This window comes from Colletotrichum chrysophilum (genome assembly GCF_026319265.1).
Source record: "Colletotrichum chrysophilum strain AFK26 chromosome Unknown scaffold_51, whole genome shotgun sequence".
Lineage (NCBI taxonomy): Eukaryota > Fungi > Ascomycota > Sordariomycetes > Glomerellales > Glomerellaceae > Colletotrichum > Colletotrichum chrysophilum.
Window position 1 is genome coordinate 63,481 of NW_026517338.1, and position 13,972 is coordinate 77,452.

At 56.8% G+C, this 13,972-nt stretch overlaps 3 protein-coding genes across 3 annotated transcripts; 2 read left to right on the forward strand and 1 right to left on the reverse strand.

Moving 5' to 3' along the window:
* Nucleotides 1–667: 667 nt before the first annotated feature.
* COL26b_006726 (uncharacterized protein) lies at nucleotides 668–6,325 on the forward strand (the record flags this gene model as incomplete). The annotated part of the gene is made up of 2 exons (XM_053179538.1): nucleotides 668–817; nucleotides 1,031–6,325. The coding sequence occupies 2 exons, from the start codon at nucleotides 668–670 to the stop codon at nucleotides 6,323–6,325; spliced, it is 5,445 nt and encodes a 1,814-aa protein (XP_053036483.1).
* Nucleotides 6,326–9,129: 2,804 nt separating this feature from the next.
* On the forward strand, nucleotides 9,130–12,354 carry COL26b_006727 (uncharacterized protein; the record flags this gene model as incomplete). Its single annotated transcript, XM_053179539.1, has 1 exon — nucleotides 9,130–12,354. One exon carries the CDS (start codon nucleotides 9,130–9,132, stop codon nucleotides 12,352–12,354), a length of 3,225 nt encoding a protein of 1,074 aa, XP_053036484.1.
* A 210-nt stretch (nucleotides 12,355–12,564) lies between these two features.
* COL26b_006728 (uncharacterized protein) lies at nucleotides 12,565–13,392 on the reverse strand (the record flags this gene model as incomplete). The annotated part of the gene is made up of 1 exon (XM_053179540.1): nucleotides 12,565–13,392. The coding sequence occupies one exon, from the start codon at nucleotides 13,390–13,392 to the stop codon at nucleotides 12,565–12,567; it is 828 nt and encodes a 275-aa protein (XP_053036485.1).
* Nucleotides 13,393–13,972: the final 580 nt, after the last annotated feature.

The following is a 13,972-nucleotide window of genomic DNA, read 5'->3' on the forward strand; positions in this document are numbered from 1 at the left end:
GGCGAGACTCTCCAGCCATCGCACTGAGGCGCGAGATTACATAAGAGATGCGATTAGAAGCATGCGCCCCCCACGACTTCGATACAGCGATAGCGCCATCGGGGGATCGGGGAATTTGGTGTCGTGGCGGTTGACACAGCAACGCGCACCCGCCACTCTGAGCATAACATTGCGCTGCGAAAAGCACGCTAAAAATGGTCTTTATCCAATTGTTTATTCTGGGATCCGACCCTTGGAGCGATTGACATAACGCCGCCCCAAACCTGCACCAGTGCACCACACACACTCCACGGCCGCTACCAAACAGCGGAACACACTGACGCGAAGGCTCGACCGCGTTCCCCACGAGTAACAATACAATACGTTTTACAACTTCACAATACAACAAACCATCACGACGGGACCTCACCGCACCCCAGCGGAGGCTGCCACGGTGCTTGTGCTGCCAGTCCTTTTGCCATTCTGTTCAGCTTGCCATTCTGCATCTTTTCCACGTGCATTTTCACTTTGGCGACCTTCCCATTGCAACTGCCCGCGTAAACAAATCGCATCCATCGCAACAACACACCCCGCAAACCGCGACGCCTCTTGCAGCCATTTACATCCCCCGATGGACAGTTTATAACCACCAACATCCCACTATTCCGATTGCACGAGCCCTTACATCATGGCTCCCGCTTGGCTTGACTCCCTCTCCGAGGATTGGCCTTCCCAGGCTGGATCTGAGGCGTCGCCGTCCGCCCTGCCGCCTTTGAAACCAAGCGAAAACAACAAGACACCCAACGGCAAGGGAGCCGGCAGTCGCATACCACTCCCTGTCAGTAGGATACGACCGTCGAGTGCCGGCACTGAAAAAAGCGTCGGAGTCCTCAGCGAACGAAGCACAAACGACATCAACCTGCCACTCTCTTCCCAACGAAGACCTACCCCGAAGCGTTCTCGAGAATTCAAGCCCTCCGAACTATCTCGCCAACCCAGTCGCGCACTCTCGGCCTCAACAAATGGCTCTGTTATTCATAACACAGTGCAGCACAAGTCGATAAAATCGTCCCCACTGAAGAACGTAGGCAGCACACCGGAATGGAAGCGAAGGCTCGTGTATGGGGACGTTGCGTATGGCGAACAAAGAGATCTGTTCTGCTCTGCTGCTGCAGGTCTTGAGAATATGTTCAAGCCGCCAACGCCCCAGGACACCAGCCTGGCAGACCAGAGCCCCCGCCACGAGTCGACGTTACCTTCGAGCCCCCCGTTTTTCCGCCGCGCAGACGTGACCACAGGCGAGGAGGAGGAGGAGGAGGAGGAGTCTGACGGCAGAAGCCAGATGGATCCAAGTCCAAGCCCAAGTCCTAGGATACGACCGCCTCAAGTCACGTACAAGTTGGCGGACGATTCGCTCGACCAAAGCAAGCTTAGCGAGTTCAGTGCGCCTCAAGACAGCCATCCTCAAGAGCCGACCGAACCCACCGTGAAAGAAAGTGTCCCTACTGCAGACACCTCAGTCACCGGCCTCGCACCCCCGAACGACGCGTCGAGAAAGACGAGCGGACATAGTGTCATCCGAAACGAGGATTTCAGCCCGATTGTGCTTACACTCATGCGCCCAAAAGGCGAGGAGGGCGACGCAGAGCCCTTTGCGCCTACCGAACTGCCCATCGACCAGCTTCAAAATCGTCTTGAGAAGCTTCGCATTGACCAGATGCTTCTCGACTCTCAAGGCGAGCTTCAGTTTGACGCAGACGAAACGCAGGATGAGCCCGAGAACGACAAGGTGGACACAACCGAAGACTATGCGCGCAAGGGAGGCTTTCTCAACTTGCAGCGTGGTGGCAGGTCTGGTGATGGGTCATTCAGATACCGGGGTCTGAGTCCCGGCATGCGTGTCGATACATCTGAGATGTTCCCCGAAGAATCTCTGCAAGCAAGCACCCCCAAGCAGTTCCCCAGCGTCAGGACCTACTCGCCGGGGCAGGGAACGATGCGATATGGCTCTCAAAGTCCCCCACCTCCAAGAGCACCTCATCCGAGTCCTGACAAGCGAGCAACAGCCGGGACCAACAGCACGAGCCCGCTGAAGCTGTTTGGGCCCTACGACACCTTCACCAACCAAACGCTTCTCCGTCGCATTAGCCAGTTTGAGGACCAGATGTCAGGCTCATCGCGACAATCACTGAGCGGAGCGTATTCTGGGGATGCTTCCAGACTGACTGAGAAGCCTAGACCTCATACTGCTCCCGTGGGCTACCTCTCCGTGCCAGCTCAGCAGACTGCTGCAAGTTCACGATCCGTCAGTCAGTTCGGCGCAGGCGATTTGGAAGGTTATCAGTTCGATCAAGAAATTTCCATTCGACGCGATGATGAGGAGTCACAATTTTACGACGAGGGCGACTTCGATGGACTTTCTGGCTTTGAAGAGTCTGTTTTGCGATTTGCGAATGTCACAGGCTCTCCAGGCCAAGAGGAGTCAATGTTTATCCCCAGGAAGCGTGCAAAGTCTGCGACAACGACGGATTCATCGTCAAAACACACTCGGGAAGCCTCATTCGGCAGTGAGGGCAGTGTTCAGAGAGGAAATGTTCGGTTCCCATTGGACGACTCCCTCTTGCTGGGAACTCCACACAGACGCGACACTGGTTCAGAGGGAAAGAGGCCAATGACCTCGCCATCAAAAGACCCGACTCCGAAGCGAAGGAGGACGCTGCACAAGTCTGATATTGCTTACGGACGTGAAGAGCGCTTTCAAGCGCTGGAGCCTGTTCATGAGTCTCACGCCCTGATGCAGAGCATGATGGGCAAGAAGCGAAAGGACGCCCGTCCGGGGAGCATGCAGCAAAGAGCTCATCCTAGCGTGCTGGCTAATCGCCATATTCTCCGCCCTCGAACTCCAACGCCGAGCTCAAGGTCGTCAATGCAGAGAGATGACTACTTTCCGGAGGATTACCTGCTCGAGGAGCCACCGACGCGTCGCTCTCCCACCCGCGCTTCACAGCTCACGACGAGCGGCAACGATCGCAATGGCACTCTCGATACGGACCGAAAGCCATCCATCAGGACCCAAGACTTTTTGGACGAGGCTGGCAAGATCATGGCGATGATCAGGAATGGAGCCAAGGCCCCGAGTGGTCTCACGAGTGTTGAGGAATCTGATGCGGAGTTTGGCGAGCCCAGTCCGGTCTTTGATGAGGACTCATACGAGGAGTCAACAAGAGAGCCGCTCTCACGGCCTCCTAGCCGCGAGGGGAAACCCGTACAGAGGGCACCGCAGCGACAGGAGAACCCCGACATCCTCGACTACTTGAAGAAGTACCAGGAACTCAGTGACATGGGAGACGTCATCTCCTCATCCCTCAGATCTATGGACGAGGCACAAGACGCCATTCGTGTGGCACAGGAAGTTGAACGGCAAATCGAGGAGCGAAGCCGTGAAAGAGCTAACACTGAAGAGCTGCAATACCTTGGAGGCGATGAGACTATCAGCGACCCCCCAAACATCCGCATCAGCGCCAACCCAAATAGGCCGATGGACTCGATTGATGCAGACGACTACCCGACCCACTCATCTGGAGCATCCACCACCCGAACCATCCACACAGGCTCCTCCCGCAATTCCGAGTCACGAAAAACCATCATGCCTCAGAGCGTGTCCCATTTGATCCCGGACCAAGTGGGTAGCATGTACCTGGACCGCCAGCAAAACATCTGGATCAAGCGGAAGGGGGAAAGTGTTCGTCCTAGAAGTGCGCACTTACACTCTCACGTGCTTCCTTCGGAAGACAGCGAGGACGATCCTTTCGCGAGCATTCCGGACCTGTCTGTTGATTTGACTAAGGAGATGCAGCACTTGCGGATTGTGACAGCTCAGAAGGAGGCCGAAGCAAACGAGGCGGATTGGTCGCTGTCACCACCTGGCTCTGCTGGCTCCTTTGGCACTCCTCGGAACCCGTCAGGCAAAGGTTTCGTCACTCTATCACCAGATGGGACCTTACCGAAGGATATTGCGGCGCAAGCTCGAACCGAGTTCACGAAACTCGGAAGCAAGCTACCTGTTGGAGAGGTCGAGCACGAGATCCAACTCGATGAGGATCGCATTACCGACTCCTCGCCGTCTCGCAGACGGATGACGATTTCTTTCTCTTCGCCAATTGCCTCCATTATTCAGGATGTCGCGGCAGAAGACATTGATAGCCTCGAGGACGACGAAGGCAGCTTTATTGATTCTCAGTTCGTCTTGGAGGAATCCAAGCGCAGCAAGTACCAGAGCTTGACAAAAGCCGCCCGTCGAAACTTGTTGCAACCCCGGCCTTGTACCGCCCCGGCACGCGGCCCTTCCAGGCAGTTCTCTCTGCGCGGCCAGTCCTTTGTTCCGCGCCCCGTTTCTCGTATTGACGAACGAGACGAAGACAGCGTTGTCGACAATGCCGAGGAGAGGCAAGTCAGCATCATCGCTGATAACAGCGCCCTTAGCCACGTCTCGCACGAAAACCAAGAAAGAAGTCTTAGTTTTCTCATCAAGACGCCCGGCAAGACTAGGAACGGCGGTCTTTACCCTGACGCAGGAGCTTTCATCAGCCACCACGTCGGCAATCTGTCTCTCAGTCCCATGTCCGAGTTTACTTTGAACCACAACGAGAAGTCATTTGGCTTCGAAGTCAGCTACATTGTAGACGATCAGCGACTCGTCACCGGAGACGGCTCCAAGAAGGTCATGTCCATGACAGTTCGCGATCTTGTCGACCGTTTGACCGAGATTGAGCCTTTTGAGCCCTACTGGGAGGACTTTACAGAACTTGACGTCAGCGAGAGGCGGCTCTCGAGCCTGCACATGTTGGACGAGTTCTGTGGTCGCTTGGTGAGCCTTGACGCATCCGATAATTCCATTGGTCATCTCGATGGAGTACCGGCATCAGTCAGACAGCTCAAGATCACCAACAACATGATTACTGAGTTGACGTCATGGGATCATCTCACCAACCTCCAATACGTCGACCTCTCCAATAACGATCTGACAAGCCTGTCAGCTCTGAAGAACCTCGTTCACCTTCGTAGCCTTAAGGCCGACAACAACAAGCTGACATCCCTTGACGGCCTAAACCAGCACGATGGTCTACTGTCGTTGCGGGCACGCAATAACTTGATTGAAGTCGCAGACTTCGATGGCACCAAGCTACACAGGCTTACAGAACTGGATCTTTCTGGAAACAAGGTCAAAGAGCTACTGAATGTCGGGCAGCTCTCTTCACTCGAGACCCTCAAACTACCCCGCAACAAGCTTCTTGCATTCACCGCAGAGGATGCGCAAGGCCTCGACGGTTTGCGCTACCTGGACCTCAGCGACAACGAGATCGCCGAGCTTGATATCGGCCGTCTACCTGCAGTGCGGCTACTCCATGTCGATAGGAATCGGATCACGAACATTACTGGTTTCACCAAAGCTCGCCACTTGGACAGCTTATCTTTGAGAGAGCAGCGTGGCGATGGCCAGCTGGACCTGTCCTTCCTTTCTTCGGCGTACGAAGTTCGGAAGCTCTTCCTCTCCGGGAACTACATTGGCGCTTTCGAGCCCAAGGTCGATTTCCTCAATCTTCAACTACTCGAGCTCGCCAACTGTGGGCTACACCGTCTGCCAGAGGGCCTCGGGCTGTTGATGCCAAATCTGCGATCGTTGAATCTCAACTTCAACGCCGTTGCCGATCTTTCACCCATTCGATTCGTTCCCCGGCTGAAGAAGCTTCTTGCTGCTGGCAACCGCCTGGCGGACTCGACATCAGTCACGGAACTCCTGACGGACTTCCCGCACCTGACGCAGTTGGATCTGCGGGACAATCCAATTACTCAGGGCTTCTATCCGCCAGTGCAGGTTATGGTCCCCGCAGACCGGGGCAATTTTACCGATCCATTCGTCCTGCCGGAAGCCGATACGCAGAGAGACGAGGTGTTTTCCAAACGTCTCGACGAGGCAACCCGTCTCCGTCGTCGGTTGTACCAGGTCATTTTCGTCGGTTGCTGCAAGAGGTTGAAGCTCCTTGACGGCTTGCCCGTCAAGCGGCAGCTTATGCTTGCACGCGACCCAGCTTTTCAGGCGTTGGTCCAAGAGGGTCTCTTGCCCAGTGATGGCGCCGGCGTCCCAGCTTCACCTGCAGCCAAGACTCCAGCCAAGAGCTCGACGAAGCCTCCGCCGTCGCGGTCTTCCTTCAAAGCTCCGGCCGAGGCTCCCACCAGGTCTTCCCCCACCATTCGGGTCACCGCTCCGGCCAACGAGCCGAGCCAGTCACCCGCCCCTAAGAGCGTGGTCAGCAGTCGCTGGAACGCAGAGGACAGCTTCGCTTGAGGCACAGAACATTGTATTATATGATGATGGCAAAAAAGAGGGGGGCGTTTCTAGCACAGCCAGGAAGAGTGTGCTTTTATTCATGTTCATATTGATAATCTTTCAACGGTCGGGAAAGGCGTCTGGGTAATCATTCAAAAGGAGCAGGGCTTAATGACGAAACGGAAGTATTGTACGAATAGGGATGGTAGAAAGCATTGATTCAAGAGGTTCGGGGAACACAGACTTTGCATCTGAAGTACAATGACGATTGGGCTGAGCGACGATTGATGTGAAGCTTTTGACATGGGTGCATGACTTGATCGCAACTCCACGGACATTGCCATTCAGTAAAATGTAACAGAAGGTAGAAAAGCAACGACGGGACGGCAGCCGGCAGCCTTCCGTGCAGCCGGGACCCACCTGCGCCGAGGTTACGGTGCATTGCCGAGTCGGCGACCCCGGAGGCGATCTATCTTGCTATCTGCGCCCCAGCGACCTCGTCATCGCGGGCTCGTGCTCGCGCTCGCGATACGAGGTTTCTTGATTTTTTTTTTCCTTGCGAGGGCAAACAAGTCTGTAGTAGATGGACATTCTGGCGCGCGCACACTGGGTCTGGGCGTCGCACGATGGTTGTGTGTGTGTGTCGAGGTGTCCTGAATCGCTCATGTCCCGGAAAATTCTTTCGGTTTCAAGGGAGATTATCGTCCGGCGAATCGAGCAGGTCGCCCACACACACAACAGCCAGGCACATACGACAGACGTACCTACCAGGCACGCCGGCCGGCGACCGCGCAGCCGGGAAAGTTGATCGCGGGGGGGATGGGACGGCGAGGGGGGGGGGGGGGGGGCGATTAAAATAGGCACTAGGACCCCTGAAATGAGGTGGTAATATTACTGAGAGCCCGAGATGGGATAATCGGGAATAGGCTGGGTGCCCGAGTGTCTGTCTTTTTTGTCATTGAGCGTGCCAGTCGGTGCCTGACACGACACGCACAAGGGACAGACAGACGGTTCGTTTGGACGCGGAGGTCACGATGGAGGAGGACCCTTAGATTTTTCAGTGGTCTCTAGTGGTTTTTTTCTGCCCTCCCTTGGGGAGTGGTCTCGTGGGCAATGGAAGAGTTGGGATGAGGACGAGGGCAGAAATTCCAGCCCAGGATTGTCTTTGTCTGTGGAGGGAGGGGGATAGCTTGTTTGTCATTGGTCTTGGAGGCAACCCAGACAGGGAAGGTAGAGGTTTAGAGGTGAGAGGTTTTTTTGGTGTGTGAGTCCAAAGTTGGTAGGGCTCTCGATATTGAGGCTGTATTATTAGGAGAGGGGGGGACGAGACGACGCGTCTTCGATTTCTCGTGGCCATCCTAGGGCTTCGTTCTTTGCGTTTTGGTGCTCGTCTGAGCGTGAGACTGGGAGTCGGGGACGATGAGACTCAGGGAATTCCCTTGGAGGCCGGGGGGTTGTTGGGTACGCAGAGGCATGGCAGGGCTGCGCTGGCGGTGATTGTCGAGGACGGGGGACCCGGCCGAGATGGAGGAAGGGGTTAGAGGGCGGGTTGGCACGTTATTTAAGAGCCCTGATTTGCATCCCGAAGGGTAAGGTACCGTGTCAGAGGGAGTGTGTCCCTTGTATTCCCAGGTTGCGCGTTGCTTGTGTTGTGGGCTTGTTAGCAATAGGTAGGTAGCAGCCCGGCCGAAGCTTTTTCCAACTGCTAGTGATGTGGCACTAGACCCTCCTTATTTCCTTTATTTGTTATGCTTGACGTGTTCACGATGGTGAGTAATAGATGGATGAAGCAGGTGTTTACATGCATTGGTGTACCGTCCGGAGTTTACTTACCATGATATGTATCCATCTCAGCCATCGAAACCAGAAGAAAAGGAGCAGAAGCTCAAAGTCGGGATTTTGGGCGCATGCACAACATTTGCCTCCTGCTTCGGCCCGTAATAAGGCATTGATGGAGAGGGTCCCTAGTGGAATCGTCGGCCGGGCTGAGGTGGGAGTGGATTGTCCTACGCGGTAGTGGGCACTGGGCTGCAGCTGAGGCGCCTGAGGTAATCGTGATCGCGCATCAGAGGGGATTGTTGCGGTACATGGACATGGGCCGAAACACAGCCAAAAACTGGTGCATGTTTAGCTAGATCAAGTACCTGTACTTGGGACGCCGTGGAATCCAAATGGAAGCTGCCAGGCCTGTCGCACCCCTCGACCTGCCCGCACAAGACGCGCTGCACAGCACAACAAAAGCAATGGATGGCACCCCAGAGAATGATCAGAGAGAGACCCGTAAAGGTCCCCCTCACCAGTGCACCTCCACCAAAAAGTCACCTCCACTGGGCAGCCACTGACTGCAGCGACTGGTGGTCATTGACTGAGGAGGACTGAGGACAAGGTGAGGTGTCGGGCAGGCATGTCCCGGATCCCTGACTGCATAAACCGTCATCGCGCTCTGCTCTGGCACCTGGGTGTCCAGTCCACGGGTGTGTGTCCAAGTGTTTGTCCCGCCTGCCATTTTGTGCGCCATCCAACCAACCCATCCCGTTTCTTGTGTTGCTATCATTATTACCTCGACCTCTAGCGTCTGTCATTCCTCGACGTCAACTTCCCCTTATTCCACCTGTCCTGCTCTGCACCACCCACGAACACACCAGCAGCTGCTTTACTCACAAACACAACTACCGCATCCTTCACCGCATGGCATAACATCCTCCCACGAAACAACTCTGAGCATCTCTCGCCGTTGCTCCAGCTGGCTCGCACAGCCAACCCTCGACTGTTCTTGAAACCATGACGTTTGGTGTCATCACCCGCCAAAACCAACACCAGCCATGGACTCAGAGCCTTCAGTTCCCCTTGCGCGCTCCATCTCCCAGCAGAGCGCAACGTCCATGAGGAGTGCCCGCTCCTCTACCGTCCGCGGCAAACGATCGAAGCTCAACTCCCAGCCCTCGAGCTCCGCCAGCTCTGTTGCCGCCTCCGAAGACAAGTCTCTGACGAGCTTCCCCTCCTTCTCGCCCGACTCGCCAAGGGGAGACACCTCCTTCCCTCCCGACCCCGTCACCCCCGACCCAGAGCCCGAGCCCCCGGCGACCGTCCGCAAGATCTCTGACGCCAGGTCCAACGCCTTCTCTCTGCTGGGCAACCTCACCGGGAGCACCTCCGCTGCTGAACAGGCTGCTCGCGATGCGCTGTTCGAAGACTCGCCCATCTCTACGCACAAGATACCTGGCGCCCTGCACCATGCCAACGACGAACACATACACCGACTGATTGCCAGAGACGGCGCCGTGCCCCTCATCAGGCAGTTCGCGACCGACCTGGCACAGCGCGACGCTCAGATCGCCCAGCTGAGGAGGAAAGCCGATGAGAGGGAGAGGGCCCTGCGGAAGATGATTCTGGAATGTGGGCTGTCCAACCTGGACCTCGAGACGAGATTGCGGGCCATCGAGAGCGATGTCAAGACTTCCCGCCCGGGCAACCGTCGCAACGAGAGCGGCCTCTCGGATCTGATGAGCGACGCCATGCAGGACACCGTCATTTACAACGTATTTGGCCAGACCGACAACGAAGCAACCGTCCGCGCCAGCAACCTCTCTATCCCCTCCAACACTGATGGCCGAGGTACGACGAGGGGCTGGAAGGACTTTCTCTGGGGCGGCACGAGCAGGAAGAACAGCGGACCCAACAGCGTCAACGGAGACGACACAAAACCCGCCGCGGTTCTCAGAGCACAGTCGTACGGTGACAGGCGGCCAGGCCTGCAGGATGACCTGTTCAGCCCGCCGCCGGAGAGCGTTGCGCCCGAGAATGTTCCGCCCAGAACCCCGAGTCGGGCGTCTAGCATCCAGTCCGGCCCACCTGGGTCTCGTAAGGCGTCCACCTCAGTCGCCGCCAGCCTTATGAGACTGGTCGCTGGAGGCGCCATCAATACGCGCGAGGTTGGCCCCAACCGCGGCAGATCTAATAGTGCTACTCAGCCGCAGTCGACCATTCGAGCATCGTCTACATCTAGTGCAAAGACGACTCAGTCGAGCAGGGTGGTCTCTACCCAGGGCGGTCCCAAGGCACTCATGGCCATGCGCCGAACAGGACCTGTGAACAATCCTCCTCCCGGGGCAACTACAGCGCGGACGCAGCCTCAGGAGAGATGGGACACCATGACGGGCAGCCCTACGAGCGCCACGCCCAGGCAGGAGAGCTATGGTCCCGTCGAAATGGATGCGATTCTCCCGCCCGAGACGCAACCTCCAACCTTGACACACATTTACAACAACTATGTCGGTAGCGAGTATCTTACCGACCGTTTCGGGTTTATCTACGACCAGCGCAGGAAGAAGAGACAGCGTGAAGCGGCGCAGATGGCTCGCCGTTATAAGTTAGGAGGGCGAGCCGAGATGCTGTCTAATGGACGCTCGGATTTGTCCCCGTCGATGATTGAAGAAGAGCAAGTTCCGAGTCCCGGAGGCAGCGAGGAGCGACCCGACAGCCCTTCTTCCGCCGAGGAACGCTCGAGCGAAGGCAAGCCCAAGAAGTGGCAAGATTACCTCAAGTTAGCGACATTCCCGACGGAGCTGTTGTCTCACACCCCCGCACTCAGCGCGCCGTCTCTGGAGGTGCTCGAGGGAGGGGAGCTTGGCATGAAGTCTCCCGGTCTCATTACGGCTGACGAGCGCGGCTTCGTTCCCATCGCTAGCGCTACAATTTCAGTCACCGAGAGCGAGGCAACGCTGCCCGCTGAGAACGATGCAGCTGCGGGGACTGTTGTTAGAGACGACACCGAGCCGGTGAAGCTGCTTCTCCAGCACATGGGGGAGTTGCATGATTCTTTGCAGCGAGACAAGGCAGCCCGCTGGAATGAGTTCCTGCGCAAGGTTAGGGCCGAGCGGCGGCGGGATGGCGAGGCGGCGGCAGCCGCTGCAGCGGCCGCAGCTGAGGCTCGGTATGAGCGACCTGCCGTTAACCTGCCCGAGGCAGCTCTGGCTGACGGCGAACTGATTGGTATTACCGGCCTCGGAATCAAGGGCAAAGTCGGCCGCGCCAAGCGTACGGAGCTCAGGAACCTGGTGCTCGGCGGCATCCCCGTCAATCTGCGTGCAAAGGTGTGGTCTGAATGCTCGGGTGCCACAACACTCCGGATCCCAGGTTATTACCAGGACACCATTGCCCGCCTCGACGAAGCGGACGATCCTATAGTGGTCTCGCAGATCCAGGCGGACATCAATCGAACGCTGACCGACAATATCTTCTTCCGCAAGGGGCCAGGTGTCACAAAGCTGAACGAAGTCCTGTTGGCGTACGCTCGCCGCAATCCTGAAGTTGGCTACTGCCAGGGCATGAATGCCATTGCGGCCAACCTGCTGCTGATCATGCCTTCGGCAGAAGACGCCTTTTGGATTCTGTCGAGCATTATCGAGAAGATCCTGCCAGCTGGCTACTATGACCACAGCCTTCGATCTTCTCGTGCTGACCAGCTTGTTCTGCGGGAGTATGTCGCCGAGGTGCTTCCAAAGCTCTCCCAGCACTTCGATGAGCTGAGCATCGAGCTCGAGGCCTTGACCTTAGGATGGTTCCTCAGTGTGTTTACGAGATGCCTTTCCGCCGAGGCTTTGTTTCGCGTGTGGGACGTGGTGCTCTGCATGAACGACGGTAGCACGTTTCTGTTCCAAGTCGCGTTGGCGCTCTTCAAGCTTAACGAGTCGCAGCTTCTACAGTGCGAGACGTCGGTGGCTGTGTACTCATACATTAACGGGCAGATGACGAACCACGCTATCAGTATCGATAACATGATCAAGGCGTCGGACGGTCTTAGGAAACTGGTCAAGCGCGAGGATGTGGAGGCTCGGAGGGAGAAGGCGATCCAGGCTGAGCTGAGGCTTTCCAGGCAGAGAGAAGAAGCGAACGAGCTTAAGAGGGCAAAAAGGGCCAACAGGGCCAACGGAAACGGAAACGCGGAGGATATCGGCGACGGCAATGGAGAGGCTGTTGTCAGCGTAGAAGGAGCAGAAGGAGAAGCGGCAGCCACGGGCGATGCGCCGGCTGAGGAAGCGCAGTAGAGGCGGGAGGGAGCAGTTCGCAGGAGAGGCCGCGTTGCATTTTTTTGGTGTTTTATGGACGTCCATGATACCCCCCTGACCGATTGGGAAGGCAGTCAAAACAGCGTCTTTTACATACATACAATACACGATCCTTGTAGCGTTGCTTTTTGAACCATTTGTCCTGTCTATTGCTTGCGTGAAGTCGTCTAAAATCATCATAAAGGTAGCTCACAGCTTGGCCTTGCCGGCCTTCCAGTCCGCGGCAAACTTCTTGCCCTCCTCGATTCTCTTCTTCTCAAGCGCCTCCCTCGCATCCCACCGCGCCTCCTCGCCATCGTACTCCTCTTTACTCAGATAAAACGCGCTCTCCCGCCACATTTCCGCCTTCAAGACGCCATAGACCCCGGACTTGGCCTTCTCGGTCAGCTTCTTGTCGGCGATGAGCTTCAGCGCCTCGTCCATCCCGCCGAGCACGTCGACCAGCCCGGCCTCGAGCGCCGCGGGCCCGCCGAAGCGCTTCGCCTCGAGGACGATCTCCTGGTAGACCCGCGGCGAGCACTTGATGCGGAAGATGCCGCTCATAGGGGGCTTCAGCGGGGCGCCGAACTCGAGCTCGTTCATGCAGAGGAAGCCCTTGTTCGGGTTCATGACGCGGTAGTCGTGGTGCATGGCGGTCATGAAGCCGCCGGCGAAGCCGTGGCCGGGGAGCAGGGCGACGGTGGGCATGGGGTAGGTGAGCAGGCGCTTCCACATCTTGTAGAGGGGGTCGGGGAAGAAGCCCGGCGTGGCGAAGGCGTGTTCGAGGTCGAGGCCGTTGGAGTAGAACTTTGGGATGGCGGAGGTGGTGAGGAGGACGCCGGGCGGGTGGGAGAACTCGATGATGTCGAGGGCGGCGAGGAAGGCGCGGCAGAAGGGGGTCGTGAGGCGGTTGTCGGGAGGGGAGGACCAGGTGAGGAGGTAGACGAGCGGGGAGGGGGTGGTGCAGGTTATGGTGCCGCCGGGGTGGGAGTCGAGTTTGGGGATGGGGATTGTGAAGAGGGGGGTTGGTGATGACATTTTGGCGGTGGTGTTTTGGTGATGATGGTGTCTTTTGGCAAGGATGAGAGTTGAGGAGAGTGATGAGACGGATAGGCTGGGAGCTTCGAATTGAGTTGAGATGTCTGGATAGTTCAGATGACAGCTCAAGGATACAGCTGTTTGAGATGAGATATCCAAGATGAAGCTTGAAAGATGGATCTGTAGATAGGTAGTAGGTCACCAAGGCGGCTGAATGAGGATGGTCAGTCAGTCTTACTTGTAAGCGACGGTGACCTCGGTTCGGGAAACGGAATGCGAAAGGGAAAGGAGGTATCGACTAATCACGGCGCAATGCACGGCGGCAGTCTGGCTGACACACCGACCTTAAAGGTGTCTGGTTCACACGCACAGGCGCTAATCCTCCAATGAAGGTGGCTGCCATTATTTTTTGGCTTTCTGGCCTGCTCACGCGGGATCAGTCTGGAGATGGGCTTTCACATGTGAAGGCCTGAGAATCAAGACTAGCCGCCAGTCTGCAGCGCTTCTGACGCACCCCAGATGCCGCCTCGACTCGACCCCGGACCTGGGCGTTTCTTATGTAAGGAGCTATTCCACTCGC